The 24,813-nt window shown below is 44.7% G+C and overlaps 1 protein-coding gene across 3 annotated transcripts in view; it reads right to left on the bottom strand.

Moving 5' to 3' along the window:
• CADM1 (cell adhesion molecule 1) overlaps positions 1 to 24,813 on the bottom strand; it is a 321,409-nt gene that overhangs the window by 9,199 nt on the left and 287,397 nt on the right. Inside the window, exons 8-10 of one of the 3 annotated variants that reach the window (XM_044919819.1) lie at positions 24,515 to 24,595; positions 14,661 to 14,693; positions 7,440 to 7,493 (exon numbers count right to left, since the gene is read on the bottom strand). In XM_044919819.1, the coding sequence (XP_044775754.1) occupies positions 7,440 to 7,493; positions 14,661 to 14,693; positions 24,515 to 24,595 (168 nt within the window). The remainder of the gene's footprint in view (positions 1 to 7,439; positions 7,494 to 14,660; positions 14,694 to 24,514; positions 24,596 to 24,813) is intronic. The other 2 variants (XM_044919820.1, XM_021696623.2) reach the window with 2 other exon arrangements.

The following is a 24,813-nucleotide window of genomic DNA, read 5'->3' as shown; positions in this document are numbered from 1 at the left end:
TTTCAAAGGGACTCCCAAGAGGGATGCCCGCCACTGCTCGGTTCTCTTTACCTTGGGCCAGGTGACCCGGCCCCCTCTATTCCTCACGGGCAACATAAAGGGGGAAGTTCTAAAGGCAGTGGTTCCCGAGGGCCTGCCAAGAAAAGTGATTGCTAGTGCAACTTCAGTCTCCTTCCCCCCACCTCCAGGGGACTCCTTTCTCTCCACTTGCTCTCCCCTCTCAAACGACTTGCCAGAACCGTTCTTCCTGCGGAGCTCCGGCAGGCACGCTGCTGGTGCTAAAACAGGGCTCTCCAACACAGCGCGGTCCCTCTGGCTACTACTTTGCCACCTGGCATGGGACGCCTCACAGAAACTGCCATACGAATGCCTTCATCGTGGATCTGTGGTAAGCCCAGAAGGCTCGGCTGCCAAAGGCAGGGCTTCATGGCTAGCTGGGGAATGGCCAGTGCATCCCGGACAAGCTCCTGGGAGACAGGGACTCTGGCAGAGGACGTCACTGAGCAGAATGCTCGCGGCAACCGCGGCCTGCCCACCACGCAGCCCGGGCTGGGCTTTTCGCCAAAAGGACACCAAGTTTCCGACCTCTGAGGAGCTGAAGTATGACCCGGTTAAAACACAATACACAGTGAAAACACACAGCAGAGGGCATGACAACCACCCCGTGCTTGGCTTACCTTCCCATTGCCAAGCATCCCTGGCTCAGGCTATCTATCTCCTTGGGGAGAGCCGGATACTCCTCTAAAATCCACCTGTTTATTCTTCCCATAGGTTACAGACTACCTCAGGTCTCACCTTAGAAATTAGCATTTAAAACATGGCGGAGGTTCTAATGATACTGGTCTGCTTCTCTGTCTTGGACAATTCCTACATTCAACCCTTCTGCCATTTCCGGACCCAACGAATGACTGGAAAAAAGCTGAGATTCTTGACTTTTTGCAACAGTTCTGTCACTTGGTTTGGTTGGAGCCTTTTTCCTGGGCTGAGGGCTTGCTGGACAAGTCAGTTTAATTAACTCTCAGAATCCGTGTTTCTAATGGAAATGCTGCCTCCAGCTTCCTAGGACCGTAGGGATTAGTCTATCTTAGAGGACGCTTAGTGACTGTGATGTCATTTGCTACTTCTTGCGAGAAGAAAGAACAAGCCTGCTGGCGGGTTTTCCAAATCTGAGGCAAAACCAAGATCTGACCTCAAAGACGAAACGAAATGAAACGAAACAAACAAAAAAACGTGGCGCCATCTGAGAAATGTAGCTACTCATTCCCAGCCCCTCTTGGAGCTCCTTTCGTGGTAACACAAATAAGTGTGCATTTTAAAGAGCACAACTTTATTACCGAAGGGGAACACGCTGAATGACATGCACTGACAAGATGCCACATTATTTGCTAATCCTAATATGTTATTCTTCCTTAAGATTTGCTTTTCTCAGCACCAATTCAATTATAGATGCTACAAATCCTTCTGACATTTAATTCTCTCTTGTCAGAGAGTAGTAAATGTATACAGTACATGCACAGCTTTCCCATTAAGATGTTAATGTATATTGAAGCACACTAGCCTCTATGTAACGTAACCTTTCTGTTCTGCCTTCTTAGAAAGGGGAAGGGAAGGAGGCAAGAAAATCATGAAGATCCCAGATAGCATCCCAGACAGCTAGTACTACCCTTCAGCTGCATTTAATTCTAGGGATGCAACTGCAGCTACACGAACATTTCAAAGGAACTACGTTAGGCTTACTTAAAGAAAAACTGCAGTCAGCATCCTCCTGCCACCCAGAGCTCGGTGTGCATTCACTCAAATGAGAAGTTCCGCACACAGGCTTTTGGGCTGTACGTCTTCACTACTCAGTGATCAGGCCTCGGGCTCTCGTAGGCTGTCACTGCCCATAGATTATCCTCCAGAAACAGGCCCAAAAGGGAGATGCAGAAGAGTTAGGACCTCCTCTCCCGCACGGCCCACTGGAGAGTGGTCGGATCTGGGTAAAAGCGGCGCTTCGTTACTCTGCTCTGTGATTGCAGGCAGGTGGATCAGCCACTCTGAGCCATGGAGCACAACCATACGCCTCACAGGGTCGTTTCTGCGAGGCCAGCGTGTCGAATGGGAGAGGGCGTTTCTGGGCCAGGGCGTGGCATTACCACAGGCACTCAAGAAGTGGCTGTCACAGTTAAATTTGCAATATTAAAGCCCAAGGACGGCTTTCTCCCAGTTCTTTAATACTATGGACTCCAGGCAAATACTTATCAGCTCTCTGGGGGTAAGGGCTATACGTACACCCAGCACTCTGCTCTCAGACGGTGAGATGGCCCCTAAACACTTGCTGAGTTGAAGTCACCAGGCCATTTTCCATTTCTGTAGAATGGCACCCAGGGTGACTGATGGCCCAGTTGCCCTGTGGGGTCAAGGCTGAAGGCCACCGGGGCCAGGTCATGATTCAGGTGTACCCATCTGAGTATGAAGATTGGAAGTACTTATTGTCCTCTAAATACTGAGAACAAATATTTTTTATGATTTTTCTCCTATCTCAAGTCACTTGATTTAGTTATTTTACCCAAAAGCAGAAATGCCTTAATGAGCAGGACGGGATCCTCCCAAACATTTAGTGTCCCGAGAGGCCAGGAGGTGCGCTCATGAGTCCACGCCCCTCATCTCCACAAGGACTTCAAAGTGTGAGTGCCTTTCCCATTGTGAGCAACAGGAAGGCACGGGAGGATGGAACCAGAGTTTTCCTTAAAAGAGTATACAGCTGAGAAAGAGGACAGAGTCGTAAAGTATTTCCAAACATACATTTCCCACTAGAATCTCTCTCTGGAGAAAGATGCTTCTGGGGACCTCAGGCATTTGGGGGTGTGAGGAGGATGGGTTAATGAATATGGTGAAGTCACCCCAAAGCAGTGTCCAACCTGTGGAACTGGAATTCACATTTTGTGTTGTAGCCTGGCGACTCTCTAGTTTGGAGGAACGTTCCTATTTGATGGCCTCCTTCCTCCCCATGAGGGAAACAGTAGCATGTTGGATTATGGGAAGATCAGCAATCCAATGACCTTCAGACTCCCATCCTGGGAGTGCTATGACCAAGCTGCCATGGACTCGAGATGATTTTCTCAGTCTACTGCCTTGTAGTCAACAGAATTTTAAAATCAGGAACTCTACGTGTTTTAACCTTTGTGACCCCAAACTTTCCCACAGCCTATAGGACCATCTCAGTGGGAAACTGATCCCATAATTTCGGACAATGGGACAATGGCACCGAAATCATCCGAGGCGAAGGTCTTCTTTGAAGGAGAAAGAGCTTGATTTGATACCGGAAAAGATCTTTCCAGGTCAGTCAGCTTGTGGTTCTACCCCTGATGGGCTCCAGAGAGCCTGACTTTCCTCTCCTCATTCCCCGGATGCACACACTGAAATTGAAAGGGGTCCAAGAGGAAAAGGATTCCTGAGAAGACCCCAGAACAGAGGAAGTGTAGAGTTCACAGCGGAAGGAGAACTACTCTCAAACTAAAGTCTCTATTTCCTGCAGAGCCCTGAAGACCCGCATGTTCAAATTCTGCCTCTGCCTCTTGAGGAAATCATTCAACCTGGGGAGCCCCTGCTTCCTCACTTGCAAAACGAGACTGCCCAGGAAAATCCTCTTAGGGCTGGCTCACTCTCCCTGTCCCAGTGGCCTTCCGTGGGGACCTTTTGTTCTCAACTGGCCTCCGCCTCTTCCTAGCCCTAGTCACTCGGGTTCACTCTACCTGCTTTAATTTTTTTCCACAGCATTTGCCACTGGCCACCATTATCTCGTGTCATGAGCCTGGCTGCCCCACTAGAAAGTAGCTATGAGTGCAGGGGCCTGTGGCGTGAACCCCAGTGGGTCCTGGTTGATCTTGTTCACCGCTGCATGCCTGGTACCCAGCCCAGAGCCTAGCACATGCAGGAGCTCGAACAGCGGTGCTCAAAGAAGAGCAAATGAGATCATCTGTGAAAGAGTTTTCTGAGCTGAAAAGAACTGTACAAATACAAGCTAAATACTACTACACTTGAGATTTATGAGCCATACCTTGAATTTGTCTACACAGCCCAGCTGGTTTTTCTTTATTATTTTTGCTAGTCTACCACAGAAGTGAAATAGCCTGTTTGCCGAATCCGGGCCACGCTTTCGGTGGGGGCAAGGAAGACTCCCCTCTACCCCGCAACGTTCTGTCTACTGAGTTTCTCCACACACATTTCAAGCAAGTTCAGCTGACCCCGAGGACGTTCTCAATGACCACATGGTCATACAGCCCCTCCCGGAACTGATAATCTGGATCCAAAGGCCTTTGTGTGCTTCCACTATCTACATTTAGACTGTACTGTGAGCCCATGTTTCCTTCAGAATTCATTCAGGGGACTTTAGTCGGCTCACCTAGAGTCTTCCATCATGCCCGGCATGGATTATCAGAGCCATTTAGAGTTTGCCCTCCACCCATACTTTTCTACAGATTGTGAGGGAGATGTGGGATTTTTCTAGATCATTTTCTCATTTGTAGGGCAAGAGTTGAAAACATGTCTTTTGGGGAAGCATGACAGCTCTGGAATTTCTTGGTGCCTCCGCTTCAAAAGCAGAAGACTGATGGATTGCTCTGATAGTGCCGGAGGGCCATTCTCTGGCACACTGCGTATTTACCAATGCACTCTGCTAAACGGTCCCCAAAGGCCCTTCCGTTGCTGAGAGGAGGGAGGCAGTGCAGACATTTTTTAAAGTTTTAAAGTAAAATAGAAGGATAAATATGCTTAAAGCTATTCTATTCCACATGGGTGGCAATAACCACCAGCTGTCACCAGGAAAGAGCAGATGTAATTGATAAAACGATTCAAAACTCTTCTGGGTCCATCGTCAATATTAAGTTAACACCCAAAAAGTAAATGAAAGGGTTCAAAGTAGGACTGGATAAGCTCCCCAGGTCTGCCAATGATTAAATCACTGAACTACACACAAGCATACTTTTTTAATGCAGATTGAAGAGGAGGATCAGCTGGGCAACTTGCTTTGCTGGGTGAGGATGGAGCACCATATGTTGCTTATGAGATTGTCATTAGTTGAGGAAGCAGTGGTGAATGGGGGAGGTGGGCAGAAGACAGACCATCGTTATTTCCAAGGAAATGCAGGATCCAGCATCTGTCCCTAATAAGGAAAGGATGAAGTCTCTACCCAGATGGAACAGGCAATGGATGGTAATATTATTCATTACCACAGTTTAGCATTAAATGCGCAACACCTACTCTAATTTATTGATGGGCTGTTTAAGACGGGTGTTAACCTGTTTGTCTTGTATTATAATTGAATTCAGTCTCTAGGCTACAGAAATTTGAGAAGTTCATCCTTTCTCAATCAATATGCTCCCCTTCAGTGACCCATTTCAAGACAGCTTCATAAAAAATAATGTATTTTGTTTTAATAAATTTAAACACTACGACAGCTGCTCAATTTTTATTGGTTGTTTTTTTTTTTTCCCTTCAGATGTCTCTTTGCTGCTGAGGGAAGCCAAGCTCACAATCAATAGTAATTGATTAATCAGCATCCCCTTTGAACAAAGGTGCTAATCAGTTTTTGATTAGTTCATCAAACCAGATGCAAAGGCAGCCCAAGCCCGGCCTGATGGATCATCAGTGTTCTACATGACTTATGGCTCCTGAACAACACAGGGCTGCAGCGTTCCTGGAGGGGGTGGGGGTGGGGGTACCACGTAATTATTCATTTAACCGAATTATCAGGAGCACGAACAGTTGTTGGTTTATTGCTCCTGACTCGGGGGTGATGGATAGAACTGCAGCAAGACTGCATCTGACTTGGTGCAGAGCTGAGAGACCTGGAGTGTTTCCTTAATGGATGATGCCTGGGGAAGGGGGTGGGTGGCCGACGTAGTCCCACTTTTCTAAAGAGGAGAAAAATTACCTTTGCCTACCTCAGTGATCCTCATCTGACTACTACGCCAAGAGGGATCAGGCCCGTGAGGACTCAGTCCTTTCTTGGGTTCCTTGAGAAATTCCACTTGCCAGGGCCGCCATGTCAGAGCTGTTTTATTTAGGGTCAGGACACGAACTCAGCGCAGATTGCTTACAACCAGCATTACATTCTATGCAAGGAGCAGGACTTATCTCTTCTTTTAAAAGAAAATCAGGCTACTGTTTTTGCAATTTCTCTAAATACACCACCAGTTAAGAGGCAAAAATGAAACACTCCCTTGATGGGCTGGCTGTCCTTCTAATCTTCTAGTTATTTATCTGAATTCACTGGGATTTGGAACTTATTCATCCAATAAGTATCAATCGAGCGCCTACTACATGACAGGCATACAGCAGTGAACAAACCCAATATGGCCTCTTGGGGCTTCCACTGGGTGGAAAAATCTGACCGCTAAGCTCAAACCGGGACATGCTACATCGAAACATAAAGCCACCCTCCCTGTTTTTTAAGTTTGACAGAAGCACCTAGGAGGCGATAAATCTGCACTTTGAAAGACTAGGTGGCTCTAATTTTCTCACTGGGTGAAACCTGGAGTCAAGGACCACCACCTCACAATCAACTATTCAAGGGAGCTGAAGTGAAATCTCTTCAGGAAGGGGCAATATGGAACCCTTCCTTCCAAAGGCTGGAGTAAGGATCTACAGCCCTACATCTTGGTGCCTCCATCACAGTGATGAGGAAGGGGGCTTTCTTATTGATTTATTAGGAATTAACGATCCAAATGTTTAAGGAGCTGGAGCTGGTTGGCAGCGAAGTCCCACAACATCATGGCAGCTCATATAATTGTTGAGCTCTGACCATTCTGAATCTCCTCCCCGCCCCCCCCCTTTCAGGATATGCTTCTTATTCTGGATTAGTAACACCTAAATCCTGGAATCAAGCATGAAACCTACTTTTGCAAGAGCTCAGTGTGTTGTGAAAAAGGTCTGAGGTGGATAATTAGTTTACATCACAGTGTGTGACAAAACAATCGCCCCCCCTCCTCCCTGCCCCTCCCACCCCGTGTTTCTAAGATAACTGTGACGTGGCTTTTCAAGTCTACTCTACAGAAGTAGATGGTCAATAGTAGTTTTTTCCTTTTTAAAATAAAGATCTTCTCTCATAATCCAACATCCTTAAACTGCTTTGTAATGCGAAACATTTCTCTTGAACCGTTACACACCCAGAGCATAAAAATTATTTTTACGCCACCGAAAACAGTGGCCTTCGTACAATGCAAAGATGAGCTGACCTCCCTTGCAGTGATGCCCTCAGTCCCAATCTGAAATATACATGCCATGAGCACAGGGGAAAGAAGGGGGTGAGGAGGAAGAAAGTGTTAGTAAAAATTCGTTTTCCTTTAATCCACAATTGCTAGTTAACTGCCCAGGAAACCAAATGGCCGTTTTGTAGAAGTGGACAGGGCACCCACAGGTTGGACACCGCAGTGCCTTACCTAATGACTAGCCCTTACCTGAGAGGTCCTCACTGTCCAGTTCTTCTGCGGAATTGGGCAACTGAGTAAGGCCTTACAAGTAAAAACAAATCGTTTTTCTTTTCGTTCCTCAAGGGACATAAACAAAACACTTAAGAACTGAGGATGAATTTCTTTAAAAAAAAAAAAAAAAACATGAGCCAAATCTCTTGCTATCTCTCTCTGTTTTGGATAGCTTGAATGCATTAATCCATAAGTACATTTCTCCAATCATTTCATTTTGTTATTGATACACAATCAAGACAGAAAGATTCCTCAGTCTCCGCTTTCAAAGCACACGAAACATGAAGGTGAATGTTTAAAATCACTCATTCATAACAGCATGCAAAAAGAAAAAAAATAAAGCCTGATTGTTAGCTGTTGATGCTTTGACATGGCTCTTAAATACAAATACAGTTAGATGTTACATACTAATGTATGTAAGTTTTATTTCACATTTTACCATAAATTGAAATCCTTTGCCAATACTGACAAATACATTTCATTATCAATTTATGACGATCTTGGATCACTTATTTCAAAATGGTACAGCATCTGCTAACTACAGATTGCAGGTTATGTCTTCATCAGAAAATCTGATTCGCAAAATGACTTTTTAAAAAGGAGAATTTAAAAAAAAATCAGTGGTATTCCTGAAAAATGAAACCCTCAAAGCTGAGAAAGCAGTTAGGTCAGGAGCTAATCTGGTGGGGGCTTGCAGGGTCTACACCGAGCCACCACCAACGCTGGCCAGCTCTCAGCTAGCTCTCATCTGAATTAAAGGAGGGGTAGAGGGAGATAGAAAGACAACAGGAGGCTTGGCTAGGGGATGGATTCCATTTACTCATGCTTTACTTGCAGGCTGCTCCGTTCACGAAGATCATTAACCACCACAAAATGTGAGACAATCTGAGGCCTCCACCCGTTGTTCCTTGACATTCTGCTCAAAGTCCTGTCTGAAGGCTCTGGGTCTTCTAATTTGCACAATTTGCTAACGCTTCTCTAACGGGATTTGTCATTTTGGAAGAATATTTGTGGGCCTATAAAACCGCAAGACTTCGGGGAGAGGGGCGGGTCTTTAGTTTTCATCCTTCCCTTCTCTTATAGCCAAGCACAGAGTATACTCTCAGCAAGCATTTGCTGAATGAATGATGTGGGAGTGATGCTCAGTGAACTACCAACCAGAGCATGAAACAAATGCTCTGGAAACAAGCAATGTCAAACTGATCGCACTATTTAAAAAAAAAAACAAAAACCCAAAGGAACAGAAACAATCATGTAGGAATGGTCAGTAAAAGCTTGGGTTTTGTAAGTTGTTTTATAAAGAAGCCAAGTGAATATTGCTAGCTAGGCTGGTGCCGTGACAAGGAAGTCATCGTATCGGCTCTTGAAGAATTTCCATTGCGAACCTTGAGCGTCAGTGTTCAAGGGCGGGTGCCAATTAGAGATGGAAGGGTTTGAGTGCACGGATGTGCCCCAACTACGGATTTAGGCAACAAAAGGGAAAGCAGTGAGTAATGCAATCAATTATAGAGGCAACTGAGTAGAGATGCTATCCGTTTGTTCTGAAATCTGATTGGCTGAAAGTGTTCCTATTTCTAATTGGCTTTATCCATTGTAAAAAGACTGATGAATACAATTATTTGAATAATTGTTATAAATAGGCAACATAAAGTACTTCTCTGTAGTTAATTATGAATTTGCAGTTCTCAGAAGGCTAATCCCTTACTTCTACGTGGCCCAGTGAATATCAAAGCATTCTACGTACGTGCTTGGCACCCACTGAACCATATTAAACAAGGATGTTTCAAGTAGGCAGCTTTACTGCTGAATGCCTGCTTCCTTGGGGATGGCATTAGAAAGCTAATTTTAAAAAATAAAGACAAATATGTTTATGAAATATCATTGATATGCAAAGTTTCCCATTAAAAAGCAACAGACAGTTGATATACACCTCATTAAAGATGAAACTGTCATTTTTAATGGCATAAATGTTAAAATACACCAAATCATCTGGATCTGCCGCTCAGATTACATCGGAAAGTGGGAAGCCATTTCGATTAGTGGCATTAAATTTGGTTTTGCACTACTGTTGTATTTTATGAATCTACAGTGCTCAGCCATAGTTGGATAATTTTTGAATAAATATAATTGGAAGAGTGTACCGAGGCACTGAGTGTACAAGGGAGGACAGGCAAAATTTACCTCCTAGAACTGCTTTGACTTAGGTAGTCCTCTTTCATGTTAAAAATTATACACCTCTTATTTTCTCAAAGAAACAAAGATGCATTTTATGAGGCAGACAATGTTTTCCAAAAGGAAACTTCACAATTTAACAATACGTGGGAAATCCCTTCTTGGTTTTTCTCTTTAAACTTCCATATCATCTGTTAAAGACCTTTCTTGTCACTTCTAATTAAAATGTGTCCAATAAATTTCTTTAAACTTCGTTAAATAAGTGAAAAGTTTAACTATTGGTCCATGTGGGATTTTTTTTTTGGAGCAAGTAATTCTGAGCGTGGTAATTTCATGCAGGCACGATAATGGTCTCTTCTGAGGAGACGTGTGTTCTGCTTGTCGTGGTCTAGGGTGGGCTGCACATACCCTGGGCCTCCTGTCTTTGCTGTTGCTATTCCCCCTTTCCAACAGACATCGCTGGCTTCTAAAAGTGGTGTGTGGTGGCAATTTTAAACCAGGTTAAGGAAAACCTCAAACATTAGAAACAGCAAGAAATCCTAGAGATAGTTAAATAAAGTCAAGGTCAAGGTCAAGCAGAATTCCAATGTTTGTGGGTTCGGTTCATTAGGGTTTCATTTTTTTAAATTTTTTTCCCAGAAAATGTCATAAAAGAACGATCAAAGAAAACCTCTAGGAAACAAAAACGTAGCCCCCTGGCTCCAGTACCATTCCCAGTAGGAAAAAGTAGGCGATGGTCTCTTTCTTACCTAAGCGGCATACATCTGATCACTTGGCCATATTATGGAAACTGTTACTTCCATCACCAGCCATAAGAGTTCAGACGCCCCCGGTAGTTTTAATCTAAAAGCTCAGTCATCCTGTTCTTCCTGCTTTGTCAGCTTTTGTGGAGAGTTTGTCCCTTCTTCCCATTAGCAGAAATTTGGTTCACGCCGTTAAACAGTAGCACATTGTTTCCAAACGGCATATCAAGGCTGAAACACAATCTTCAGGTCCTGCAGCCATTCGTAAATCTCTTTAGCTTTGTTCTTGAGTAGAACACACAATGTCTGCAGAGTCCCTTGACTGAATGACAGCCTTTGAAAGCCACTGTGGTATACTCATACAGAGAGATGTGCAGAGAGGTACATACACAGATGGTGGACATAGAGTTTGTAATAATGCGCACTGCTGGCTATTTGTCTTTCGGATGGGCTTCAGAAGTACCCCGCAATTGAACAGAAAGTTAAGGTAAGAATTTCACGTGCTTTTAGGATTCTAGCCAGGCTTGCACTACTTGTAAAATTTTACAAGTCGGGGAAAGGGAGCTTCAGGGGGGTGGTGACCTAAGGGCAGCGGACTAGGGTGTGAGCGTGTATCTGGCACAGGCCAAAGATTTTTGCAACCAAAACCGAAAGTGAAAAATTATTTCAGGGGGGTTCCCAGTTTGAGTCTTACCATAATTACATACTGAATTAAAAACTATTGAAAAACTCATCTGGGATACATGAGATCATCAGCCTCTGATAGGTCAAGAGGTGGAAAGCAAAAGGATAGGTAGACTAGAAAATCATGAAACGGGAGGGGGGAGGGGGGAGGGGCACGGGGGAGAGGAGAGAGAACCTCCAACCCAGAGGAAGCCAGCTGATCGCAGTGCAGCAAAAGCACAAGCACTATTCCAGACCATGGGCATGCGGTCCCCCAAAACCTCACACAGGGGAGGTGGGTGGGGGAAGGGAGAGGGTACACACAGGGCTGAAAAAGAACGAGGCACAAGACACAGAGAAGCGCCCACATTTGAACAAACAAAAACCGTCACGCGCACCCACACGTCGATAATCATAGTAACAACTACACCATCCGTGCTTTAAGTCACTCATGCATTTCTGCCATCAATTTCAGACCACGTGGTATCAGGATTTGGCAGAGTGTTTTTTGCATTGCTCAACATGCACACATAACACAGGATTCTTCCTGACCAGGCCTTAAGGATGAGCTCCAAAAACACAAGTGCTCAAGATCCTTATTTAAAGAAAATCCCTTCGGTCACCCTAGTCTAAAAATCCCATTCTTACACTCCCTTTTACATTTACCATCAATTAGATCCTTAAAAACACATTGTGACTGATTGTTGCTTGGTTTCTTTTTGGAGAAAATCCATTTGATTTTGAATCATGCCCATGCACTTCTAACCTTCCAATACATGCTTATTCCAATCAGATATTGGTAAGAACAAATGATCAACATACATCAATAACTGGTATACTTCATACGTACTCTAGCAACACAAGCTTGAATAAAGTGTTTTAATGAGTCTTCAAAGGGAAAGCTTTTTATAAATTATTCTTTTTCGTTTTTATAAAAGAGAACTACAGGAGGAACTCCAGTATGAACACTTTTAAGACCAATGAAGTGTCCACGACAGGCTGACCTAATATGTCTTGTCATTTGAGTTGCCAAGTTCTCCGACCACGCCATTTTTCTAGGCCCAGATCCCTCTCATGAACATCTCAAGGTTATTCTCAAGTGCGCCTAAGTCAAAAGGTTGCTAAACTGAAGAAGCTGAGTTTTAGCCATAATTCACTCAAAGGCAGTGGGCTCCAGATCTGCATCTCTCTGGAAATCGGGTCCCCTGCTTTATAGTTTCCACCATATCCTATCACCTTTTCTACCCTGACGACTGACCTGAAGACTGTTTCCCCTCCGTCAAGGAAGAGTCTAGATACTACTCTGGCTTTCATTAAAGCTTTTTGCTGTGGGCTGGAGAGTATGCTGTTCCAGACAGCGGTAGGATGCTATGAGGGTAACAGACAAGTTAGGAGAATGTGTTTATACATGTACTACATAGGGGGACCAACCTGAGTTATCACTTCTCTCCTCCTGCTGGTAAGGAATAGTGTGTGTGTTTGGGGAGGGGGGGCATTCTTTTTCTTCCTCCCCAACAGTTCTTGGCTCTGAGCCATTTCTCATGTGCTACCAGCCAGTGAACAACATCCTAGTGGTGTATCCTGGCTCGAATGCTGTCCTTAACTAATAAGGCAGTGGTTGCTTCTCTGTTTCCGACCACAGGCATGCTAGAAAGTCTTATTCCAATTGTCTCTTTGTATACCACAAAAGAGAGATCACCGTCCCTTTCTCTCTTTCTAGGAAGAAAGACCTGATCAAAAACCATGTCCTAGACCATGACTGGCCCCTAAGTTAATGTCTCATTTTTCAGGTCAGGGAACATATTTCCTACTTGGAATACCTCACCCAACTCCAAGACCTACATCCATTAGAGTAACGTAAGTACATGGATTTTATCGAAGGGACCTAGCAAATAGAACTCTGGAGTCTTAGGAGATAAATGATCAATATTTCTTCAAAGATCTCACAGAATTCAGGAATCTTATGGTTACATTTGACCCTGGAGTCAATTATAGGAGGCTCAGAACTTAAAGCGTCTTAAAAAGAATAGAACAAAATCTCTTGAATGACATTAAAGTAGCCTTGAAGCTCTGAGACTAATCGATAAAAGTCAGGAAGCGCTCAATTAATGATGAAACCTACAAATAACTAAGCTTAATGGAGTGCAGTGTCTGAGCTGTAGCAAGCACTATTTTAGAAATAGTGCTAAATAGCAAGCACTATTTAGGCATTACTTTAGAAAGTGGGGGTTTTATACCTAATTGATTTCTCATGATTGCCAGTGTATCTGGCCCTTTACCTTTTCCCTCTGTGCCGGTGACAGGAAAGGGCCAGGTAAGGCGGGAGGGGCGTAGGGAGGGAGATACTGCTCCAAACCTAAGTTCACTTTGCTTTCTCAGAATTCCTCATCAGGCAAGTCCAGATAGGGGGGTGATGTGCCAAGCATCAAGGCTTGACCTTCAGGGACAGCTCACACAGGACGGGTTTCGCTTAGAGATTTCTAACTGCCAAGTCCTCAAATGTAGGTCTGTTTCGAGAAAGTCAGTCTGCACTAGGAAGAGATGTTTTGCTAAAAGATGCAGGACCAGTAAAGGGTTGGCTGATCACCCCTGGTCACTTAGACGATGGATTCCAACCCTGTACAACGGGCGAAGTGATTTCAGTAGGCCCTTTACCAAAAAATTCCCTCGAACTCAATTATTAAAATTCAGCCCGATTTTTAACTAACGTCTCTTTCTCCAAGCACAATATCACTGGGGTTAGAGTTAGGGAATAAAGTCATATATAGATGAAACATGATTCTAATTTTCTGATTGGAGAGACACAGAAAAGTTAATAGACTTATTCCAACCTTGGAAGTTGGAGATGAAATTGAGAAAAGGACATTCCGATGGCCGTTTTGTTTTTCTTTTTTAATCACTTCTTGGTTACAACATAACCAACTTTTTAGTATTTTGCCTACGAGATACCCGCAAACAAATGATTTTTTGAGTCCCACTTAGCTGTTAAAATTTACATCTGGTGTCACTCCTGGTTTGCAGAGGCTTCCTGCCCAATGCTAGCTAGCATAAGCCTGCATGCACACATGGAGATTAAGATGGAACTGGCCCACATCTGCAGAGGTAGCTATGATTGGGAACATAATTAAGAGAAGATCGATGGCCTCATGAACTTAAACAGAACTACCCTTCTGCCCTCACCTGTCCTTCACAGACTCAACTACTAAGTGACATGAATGACCCCTCTTCCAAATGTACCTGGGACTCTAGCCTATAAACAAAGAAAGCAACTGGGCCTTTAATCCAGAGGCCATGATTTTTAGGGCAATATTCATTTTTGAAGTCCCTCGTATTTCGGTGTCTGGTGGCTTTCTACCCAGAAGGGCTGCGTGCAGCCGGATCTCCTGCATCCCAGCCCGGCGGGCGCTGGCCTCATCCCAGATGGCCACAACGGGTGCCGAACTCACAACAGAAATGACAAGACTCAACATCCTTTCAAGCCTTCAAAATTACAGTCTATGCAGGAGATCAGTCTACTCGAAACACGGTTTCCCTTGAAGACTGCATTTCTCTTTTTCCCAGGCTTGCCTTGCCTCTCAGCAGCGCTGAGAAAGTAGATAAACAGTAACGTGATACCAACCGTGAACTGCTGGCTCTGTCGTCGCTGCCGTGTCTACAGACGGGAACAGAGGATTGGAGGAAGGGAGGAAACAGGAGGAACGGCATGCAAAAAAAGGGAAAATGGAAAAAAATGGAACAGATAATATATGAGCAAGCTTTCAAAGAACATTGCGTGACAAGCAATAATAAATGAAAAGCAAAAAGCATTTGAAGTGAGTTGCACTGTTTTAAGACATGCCTTCAGCTCCAAGCTGCGAGCCAGTGAGGAAAACAGTCAATTCTGTGGTTCTGGGGGTCTTGCCAGGACACAGCTCCTTGCTAGTCCATAGTCAGGGGAACATGCAAAGTGAGGAGAAACACCAGTGCAGACCCGGTGGCTCTGAGCGCATCCAGGCTCAGGACTGGGGGCAGGAGAGCTCGGTCGGCAGGCTGGCGAAACAAGGGGTTCATACATTCAAACATTGCCTCTGTCGGAAGCCAGCCCACGAGGGCACTTGGGCTGCACGACTGCCAATTAGGCATCACTGACTCAGTCGCACTTTGAGGATCCTTTTACGGCTCACGCTCAGATGCCTGTAGACGAACATGTGAGCTCAAGTTTTCCATCCCACGTTACTATTTTGGTAGTGTTCAGCTGGAAAGTGCCATGGACTGGGAGGCCATGGGAATGAACATATTAAAGGTTCCCCGGTAAGTTTCTGGATGCACAGCCCCCTCCCCCCACCCCCACCTCCCGGCCACCAGGCATCCATTCTTCGCTTCGCAGCGCCCGCTGAGTTACCACCTAGGAGCAGAAGACTGCCATGGGCACACCCGAGTCCACGGCAATTTGCCAAACGCCACTTCCAGTCACGTGACATTCCACAAATGACAGTATCCAGCCACCCCTTTGTTCCCAGGGCAGCACCACGTTGGCCGCGGTGAGCTGCCGGGAGCCCTGCCTTCGCAGACGCAGCAGGAGACCACACGGCCGCCCTCGCCTTGCCAGATGCACCTGCCGCGGAAGAAACCGTGGTCTGCCTCTTTCTTCTTCCATTTCCGATGCCGTTCAAGTTTCCCCCTCCTGCTGGGCTTCAAACCAGGCCTTCTGTCCTGGCTCTTCTTCACAGGAAATGGCTCAAGGGGCTCAAGAAATTTTCTTTTTCTTTTTGGCTAGAGGGAAAGTGGGATAAATATCTAACAAAATGCATGACGACATTCTTTCTCCAGTCGTTTTTTTTTTTTACACCACTCCTGTGGCCAACTTCATTCCCAAGTCAACCCATCTGGCCATGCTTTCGTGTTCAGCTCTACGCCTCTCCAGTATGTTTCCTTCCACTATCCCCTTCTGGCCAGAAAGGGATGGTGACATGGACTCGTCATCTCTAGCTGGGGTGGCGTTCTTGGTTAAAAGTGCAAGTAGTCACCTGTCCCCCCCCCCCTTAACACAGCTATTTAAGCTGGTAATTATTTTCATGAGTTTTAGAGACTCCAAAAGACTCTTCCGGACTTGACACAGGCAATGTTTAAATGCAATGGAATGCCAAACTTTTTTTTTTTTTTTTTGCTCAAACGAGCCTGGTGCTTCTGATCTGCAAATCAGGACACATGAATTCACACCGGTGTTCCCCCTCAGTTGGCACGCTTTCCTCAGGACCCTCTAACCATTCAAAACAATGGCAGCCCTTCTAAGGAGCCAGAATCAACCAGCAGTCTGAGAAGCCACTGCAGCTTTAACGTAACTTATAGCTGAGTTTCTGAAGAATTGATGAAGGAAAGAAAAACATAAAACACACCGCATAAGAACACAATACTTACTTACAAGTCAAGTCTGTATGCATAAAATAGTAGTAAAGAATAATACCAAAAATTGTACAGTTGAAACATCGCTATACCAGATTGTCATGACACAGTAGACCCATCTCCTTACTTGAAACATCCAAGTCAAGTGTTAGTTTGAGGTGCTTTCAACTTAAGGGGCAAGATCAAATGCACATTTGTACAGAAACATTTATATGCACGCTGGTACATTTTATGGATAGGCACTGGCTCTTTTCCAAAATTAAAAAAAAAAAGAAATAAACACTTTGGTTATTTTCATAGTAGCGCTTCTCATAGGCTGTAATTTTAGCAGGTAAATAAGTAGCATAAAATGAAAGAGAGGAGGTGGAGTGAAGCCTAGAGGTTAGAGCCCTCAAAAATCGTATCTTAGCATGAGCCGATGACTGCTCGATTTACTGTCTTCCTACATCGCCATGCTGTCCGCTTTATCATGAAACTAAACTAAGTGACCCCAGGCGTCGGCTTCTATGTGGGCACTAAAAAATGAATGAGCCAAGTCCACAGTGCAGCTTGCTTCCCCATTCTGGGGTTGGGAAATCCATCAATTGTACCCAAAAGGGGAGGTTGCCGGGGGTAGGGGTGGGGGTGGAAACATCTTCTAGAACAGTTAAAAGCAAACACATGTTCGAGTCAAACCACACGAGTCACTGCAGCTGGAAATGGCAAAGCCATGATCAGCCAGAGAGCAGAGAAATGCAGCAGACACACAGGTTGGCCACAGACTTCGAAGGAGGTTTGAGGGTGTGTTGGGGGAGGCGCTGATTCTATTTCTCTAAGAGCATCTGGTGTGCTATCTGAACAGAGGCTATTTCAAGTAAAGAATTAAAAAAAAAATTCTTTAGAAGTGACTTTGTGCTCCCCGCAGGAGAGCACTGTGACAGAATCTAATTCTCCTTCATAATTGCATTATGACTTCATGCAGAAACCACAGACCCCTGGCTCTGAAGTGAGCGCCGCTCTGTGAAGCAGAATTTATTAGGGGTGTCTTAATCAGAAGACCGGCGAGATGTGCCAGCCCACCCCTGTGCATCAACTTGTGGGGTCACTCCATTGTTTGATAACATTCGAAGTCTATGGGCAAAATGCAAAGAGTAAATTTCCAATGTAAGTTAGAAATGTTATCATTAGCTCGAAAAATGAGAGCACCTGATCGTCCTAACAAAGACTAGTTTTCAACTGCATCTTGCTGTTACCTTTAGAAACTCATCGGAACCAGGCCTCCGAGAAAAAGAGGTCACGAAGAGTGGAGTTGGGCTTAAGGCGCTGTAGGGTTATGGAATTAAAAAGGCCTTGCTGAGCTATTGTCTCTATTTTAATTTTGATTACAATATGGGCAAATTTATTGTACACTTTATATGGTCAACAACAACCACAAAAAAACCCCCAAAAAACAAACAATCCCATGTTCCTGCAAACCCAGTGAGTGTGTACGACCTTAAGAGTCACTCTCTAGCTGTTTTACGAGTATAATCAAACAAGGTACCCAAGGGCAGGCCCTGCACTATTTGAAAGATGCACATCTCACTAAATATCGACTTCTCGGTCTCCCGGCCATACAAACGGTTTATGGCATCCTATCTTGAGTAAATTAAACATCACCTATATTTCACATGGCAGTATAAGATATTTACAAAATGAAAAGGCTCTGACAATGTGTGAGATTAGAGACAGTAGCCGTTTAACCAAGTAGCCAAAAAAAAAAAAAATTGCTGCATGAGGCAGCTGGGCAATATTCAGTTGAAACAGTCATGTGTAAGCTCCACTGTGGCCCATTCTAATCCTTTCATATGGATTCTCTCCAACTTAGAATTGTTCATGGAGTGTGACAGACTGGGGGTTTAAAACTAATCCATAAATTAGTCCATGGTCTCAAACACAACAGGTGCCATAAATGAAAATGAAAATCCTAGAACAAAATTAAATTCACAACCTTAAATACTTTTTCTTCTCCAATTGCTCTGTGGTGCTCCTACTTTATGACACACAGATTCACTGCAAGACTGCATTTTGGGGTGTGTGTGAGTAGGGTGTACATTAAAAAATGCACAGTGTAATAACCCAGAGAACCCAATCCGCTCAAAAGCAGAGCTTAATTGTAAAGAATTTAAATTCTCCCATTTTGATTGTCATAAGCTTAAATGGAAGCATACTAAGCAGTCCAGACATATTTTAATACACTTTCCCCGAGTTTATTTTCTTAACTAAAGTCAATAAGGAGCCAATGGGTTTTCTTAATTGAATTCCCCTTCAGCTCCTGTGCCCCTGAGATCTTTTCATTTGCGAACCAGATGTTCTGAAAATTATAGGAACCCATACAGGGGTTTCACCTCACAAGGAACACTCCTCTCCCTTGGGGTGGGTGAAGGCTGGGTGGGAAGGAGGGGCAGAGCAGGGAAGGCACAGTTGAGGGGAGAGCAGACGACAAGGGCGAAGGGGGAGAGGGACGGGGCTCTAGAAGTGGTAGCTTCTAGTCATCTCCGGTTAGATGCCGGAGCGCTGGGTCCTTCCAAGTCCTACCCTTTCTACCATCAAGACAGCCCCAACAATCACTTTCTAAGCCCGAGAAACCCGTTTGTATGATGCTAGTTTTCTGCACTGTGGATGAATCTTTAGTATGGAAACGTGTCAAGACTTTATCTCTTGGATTCTTTTTAAACAAGGAACATAAAAGTATGGGAATTATGATGGAAGCAATAGAAACAAAAAAATCTCAGTTCCCATCTCTCATTTCTTTTCTTTAAAAGGCAGAATGAGGTGACCTTCGTCACTGTAGCATTCTCACTGCTTCTGTTCCCTCCTAAATCAGTATGGTCAAGAGCTGGTTGGCTATGATGCTATTTGTAATGGGCCTATAATCATCAGCAAAATAAAAACGTACACACTGGAGACAGTATGAAAAAGAAAGGCCATGCAGTTTTGGGGCAAAAACTTTAAAAGGGGGCTCACGTGTATTTTACTAGCGCCCTAATAATATTCTTGTTACCGGGCACACTGGCCCATCAGTAAGTATTCAGAAAGGATGAGTGATACACAGTCTTAATGGAGTAGAAGCCAACTCTAGAAAAAAAGGGAATTTAGTAAACACTCTAGAATGAAAGCTGTGTATGTCCCAGCAACAGTGGCTTAAGACATGCCCGGAACGTAAACACACACACACTGAAGAAGGATGCTAGAAGTAACGTTGGGCCATCATGCTTAATTTCTAAAACGCCGTCCTTTCTTACCCACATTCCATGCATTCCTTGACGGCAGACCAAACTACTTCTCCTCTGATGCTCTCCCCGGTCCTGCCCTGGCCACAGGGTCAGCCCTCACTGCAGAGGACCTCCTGCTCTTGGGCTCTAGTGTGGAGAACCTAGTCCCTCTACCACATTTTAAGGGGCTCAAGGAATTTTCTGTCTCCACAGGCCCTAACATAATGCTTTATGTATTATGGGGGCTTGGTATTTGTTGAATAGAGTGGCTTTAGGTAAAGCCAGGCTCTCTACTGTCATGTCAGTGGTCCCGTTACAGGCTGCCGTAAGCACAGATGTCCTTCTTTCCTCTGTATTTAAGAAACTGAAAACACGTGCCATGGTGTTGGGCTTCCCGCACTTGGCATACTCTGTGAGGATCTCTGAAGGAGGACTGCACTCACGTTTATGGGATTGGATACACTTTACACACACAACGGTTTAGGATTTCAGACTATGAAAGCCAAAATAACAATGTGGGCCTGGGGGTGGGGCTCACTTTCTCCAAGGTACACTGGGTTTGGAGAGCTTAGATACCAAGGAGAACAGTGCTGCTTTCTTTTCCAAGAAACACAAAATAATTAATTGGATACATACTTTAAAAAAGAGAAAAAACTCATTTAGAAACGATCTATTTCATTCCCGTGAAAGGATTTTTAAATGTGTTCCAGGATTTGGCCCTATAGCTATTCATTTCTTATTCTAAAGTGATATTAATGTTTTAATTTATGACAGTCACATGCACAGCGACCCACAGGTTGAACCCTCCCCGCCCCCCGACCCTGGCCTGAATTTCCTACTGAAGCTGCTGAGGGTGTTTATAACTGAGTGCTGTGGTGCTTTCTAAGGTAGACTCCTCGTCAAGCAGCTAACGCAGGACACAACAGAGCAGAAACAATACAATACCCATGTGATCTAGGGAGGGAAACACCAACTATTTTCCTAAGATGACTAGAGGAAGAAGTTGGATCCAAGTGTCAGGCAGGGGCTAAAGCTACCGGCCCAGAAACAGGTAATTTTATCTATACCTCATACCTGAAGTCAACTAACTTCAAAGAAAATTCCAAACACAAAACAAAACAAAAGAAATCCCCCCCGTAGGTTTCCCTTTGCAAAGGTTCTGATTTGGGAGCAGAATCTGCATGAAGGACTCAGAGCCCAGGGGGTGGTTTGGCCGGCTCTATATTTTCAGAGGGCTCCAGGGACAATTTGGGTGATGTGGTTTGCTCTTCAATATCACAGCATATTTCTTTGTGAATGAGACCACATGGACAACTTGATGTGATTTAAAAAAAAAAAAAAAAAAAAAGCAGGGGGTTGCCAATTGCCCTAATTGTAACAGAGGTACCTGATCAGAATACCAGTGTGCATGAGATGGAAGAGACCCCCAAGAAGCTCATGGCAAATCACAGTGAGGCTCTGGATGGCTCCCATTTCAATTCCATCCCTCCAATGGTTGGTTTTTTTTTTTTAATTTAGAAAGAGATTCTAATGAATTAACGGCCTAATGGCTGCAAAGCTGCAACAAGGTTGACGGGGCAAGTTGACATCAAATATTCCTTTCAGTACTCCAGAGCCTTCAAAAACTCCCCCTCTAGATCAAGCTACCGCTAGACGTGTGTGTGCCCTCACACGAAGGTCAGGAGACCTGCTCCACGCTCGTGGGATGAGAGACAGAGCTGCCGGCTCCTCCCACCCATCAGGTCTAGGATTCTCGATGGCAACATCACGTCAGCCTGGGCTCTCAGTTTCTTCCTTTCGAGGGTCTCCAGGATGAAACTTTAACCTGTTTTTGAGGGAGTCGGGCGACTGAGGACTCAATGACGGTCTGCCTGTCTAATAAGGGGAACAATTTGATTACCCTGGTTACAGAAGATAAAAGAGAACGCTGGAGCACTTCCTTTCAGAGAAATCAGAAATCAACTATGACCTTTCGAGTTTAGAAATATTCTTCTATTGCTTTTGTGCATTTCCTTGTAATGAAACTCTGACCTGGGGAATGGGTTTCAGTTACTGCATCTGAGTGGGAGAAAAGAAATGGAAGACTGTGGGCTGCTTCTTTTTCTTTTTTTTTTTTTAAAAAGCTCAGGCTTTATGTTACTGTCACTGGATTTAGCTGTTGCAGCTTTTAAGGCTAACGGTGGCTGTAATGTGGTGCAAGAAAGAAGAAGAGTGGAAATTTAGCTATCCATTTGTCAAGATTCAGTCTGGAAGAATTTTTAGGAACCAATCTAAATCTCAGGAATAGCCTGGACCTTTAAAACGGGACACAGGATCATTCAGCTCCATAACCTTTAATCTGTTTGAAGTAAGAAGCAAATGTTAAAATCCACGAGTGTACTTTCTAGGCAAGATAAATATATGGAAGGCTGCTTGTTAAGACACAGCAAGCCTAGAAGATCATATCCGTTAAGGCAATGGATCCTACAATGTTGCTTTAGTGGCAATTTTACTTTAACTACTCTTGGGTGTGCCAATGAGAATCAGGTGTTCATGGCCACAGATGTCTGTGTGTGGACAGGGTTCAAGTGCTGGTGCTGAAAGGCTACCGTGCATCTGGGAGCTCATCGTACATCGCCTGGAGCCTCGAGGCCAGGAGCAGAGAGACAGAAGCCAAGACAAGCCCCTATTTAAAGGCACCTTCGATATGGACAGAAATACAGCATTGTTTGTTTTGAAAATTTCCTCTTAAATGGAGTCTCTGGGGTTGGAACAGTGGTAACAGTGAGTTGTAGCTGTCTGAGGACACAAAGAAGCTTTCGGTGGGGGTGAAGGCTGAAAGCTGTGAGCGGGGGCCTCTGCTGTGTTGCGGAGAGTGAGGGGGAGGAGTTCGGGGGGGCTATGAAAGGTCTTAAAAACAACACAAAACAAAAACCAGCCTGAGCTAGTGCGAGGCCAGCCACAGATGAAAAATGTTCCATGTTGTGGAGAAATGGGGTGTTTCTACAGAGCGAGAAAGGCCTCCCCTGCCTTAAAATATAGACCTGGCTAGCTACAGCCACCGAGACGGAACCCTCTAGAATGAGAGGTAGTAAGGGCTGGCTCATCCCTGGGCCCCTTCTGCAAAGAGGAACCGACTACCTGCAAAGGGCAGTGGGGGATGGAGGTGTAATTCACACGGACACCCAAAGGGCCATTCACAGGAAATTTCATGGAAACCTACTATTGAGAGCTCAAGCCTAATACAGTTTACAGCTGGGTAAGCGGCAAGAAATCATGAAACCTAAAAACCTAGCTCCTGGTACGGGAAGTGGGGAGTGTGGCTGACCCGGAATCAGGTAGGAAGGAGCATCTTCGCTGTGCTTAGCAATGAGGCGGAAAGTGGGAGGAGTCTGCGCACTACACTAACAAGCTTCTACTTAAGCAGCAGAAGGAACTAGCAGAACTGAAACAGAAATACACAGACAAGGATTTAGGAAGCAGCCTGGATAGAGCAGAGTTTAGAGACACAACAGCCAATTGATGGATTTTCAGAAGACCTTAAGTGCAGGCACTGATGTTTTCATCAACAGCGGTCAGAAAAATCCTCACTACTGCCTTTTTCTGAGGTTCTCTTGGCCTCACTGTGATGGGTTAGAAAGGTGAAGAAAACGGAGACTAGGGGATCTACTTTCCTATTTCATAAACCTCCTCTTCCACGGAACACTCTGGATGTTCGTCATGCCTGTCTCACCGACTCCTGTGAAAACCAAGAATATCTCCAGAAAGTCAGTGTAAAGGACAGGTGTCCTATCTAGGGCGATAAAGAGGGTCTACACACAAAGAATGATGAGTTAGATATTCAGGGTTTTAAAAGAAGTCCGGTATCCTGGGGCGTGGAGCTCAGAGAGATCTTGCAGTCTCCTGGGATAACCTAATGAAGCGGGAAAGTTATCTTTTAAAGAAAATTGGTTTTTTTCCTCATGGAATGATTACTCTTACATGTTCTGGGGTCGGAACCTGTACACAGTGGTTGGGGAAGGCCTTACCTAAGGAAATCCTGCACGTCTAGTAGACATGGTGCAACCATAACCTTTTCCCAGGCAGAGGACGTTCCAAGGCTCCCAGGCAAGCAACGTCAAGCGGTATGAGGGCCACTGGGTACCAGCAAGGGGATGGATGGCATCCCTCCTCCCTCAGTGATAGAAATCAGAGACAGTGAAACTCATTTTGAAGAAGAGTTTCAGACAGTCCAAAAAAGATAAAGCCACACAGTTACAACTGCTGTGGCTGACTCTTCCACACCCACAGTATTTAACTGATGGCACCAGGGGGGTACATGAGTGTGCAGCATGGAGAAGACAGGGACTCTCTCTGATCCCCTGACCCCAGCAACACACACAGGTAGTAACACTCTGGGTACTCTCTGGGGCAGGAAGAATGGCGATGCCTTTCGAAACATGGCCCACCTGGGCCTGTTAAATGGTGTGCATTTTCCTTCATATGAATTAAGATGGAATTAAGACAACGAGAAGATCCAAAGCCAGAATACTTACCATTTCACCAACCGTGGCTAAGCCTAAGCTACCGGCAGGTTCTCTAATAGCCAGGCGGCCATTTTCCCTAGCATTCTGCTTTGAACGGTGATGCTTAAAAAAGAACTCTCTTAAGCATAAGCTGCAAAATATCTAATCTCCTGGTTAAGTGCCTGGATGTTCGAAGATTTCCTGAGGTCCTTAAGATTCAACTTAAGAACAAGGTATCTAATGTCTCTGAAGCTCCAAAATGAAGGAACAATTACATTCCAAGGATTTCAAGGGAACTTCTCGGTGTCTTTGCATCCATACCAGAAAGACAATATACATTCAGGACATTTTCAGTGGGAATGAAGGTACCGTACCTGTGATGATGGTAAGGATGGTGGTGGTGGTGGTGGTGGTGGTGGTGGTTGTTGTGGGAGGAGGGATAGTTGTGGGGGGATCTGGATAAAAAAAAAAAGGAAAATCAAACCCACAATGCTGAACACAACAATGATCAGTAATGACAAAACAAAGGCATGAGGACATTGAGATGTTTGTTTGATGACACCCCCCTCCGAAACCAAGAGCTTCCCCGCCACCCCCCTCTGCCGAAGATCTGTGTCTTGTGATCATAACCCAAAACCTTAGTTGGAAAAGCTAAGAAAAGAGGAAAAGAGAT

This window comes from Neomonachus schauinslandi, chromosome 11 (assembly GCF_002201575.2).
Source record: "Neomonachus schauinslandi chromosome 11, ASM220157v2, whole genome shotgun sequence".
Lineage (NCBI taxonomy): Eukaryota > Metazoa > Chordata > Mammalia > Carnivora > Phocidae > Neomonachus > Neomonachus schauinslandi.
Note: the sequence above shows the minus strand (reverse complement) of the source record. Positions and strands in the feature narration are given on the sequence as shown.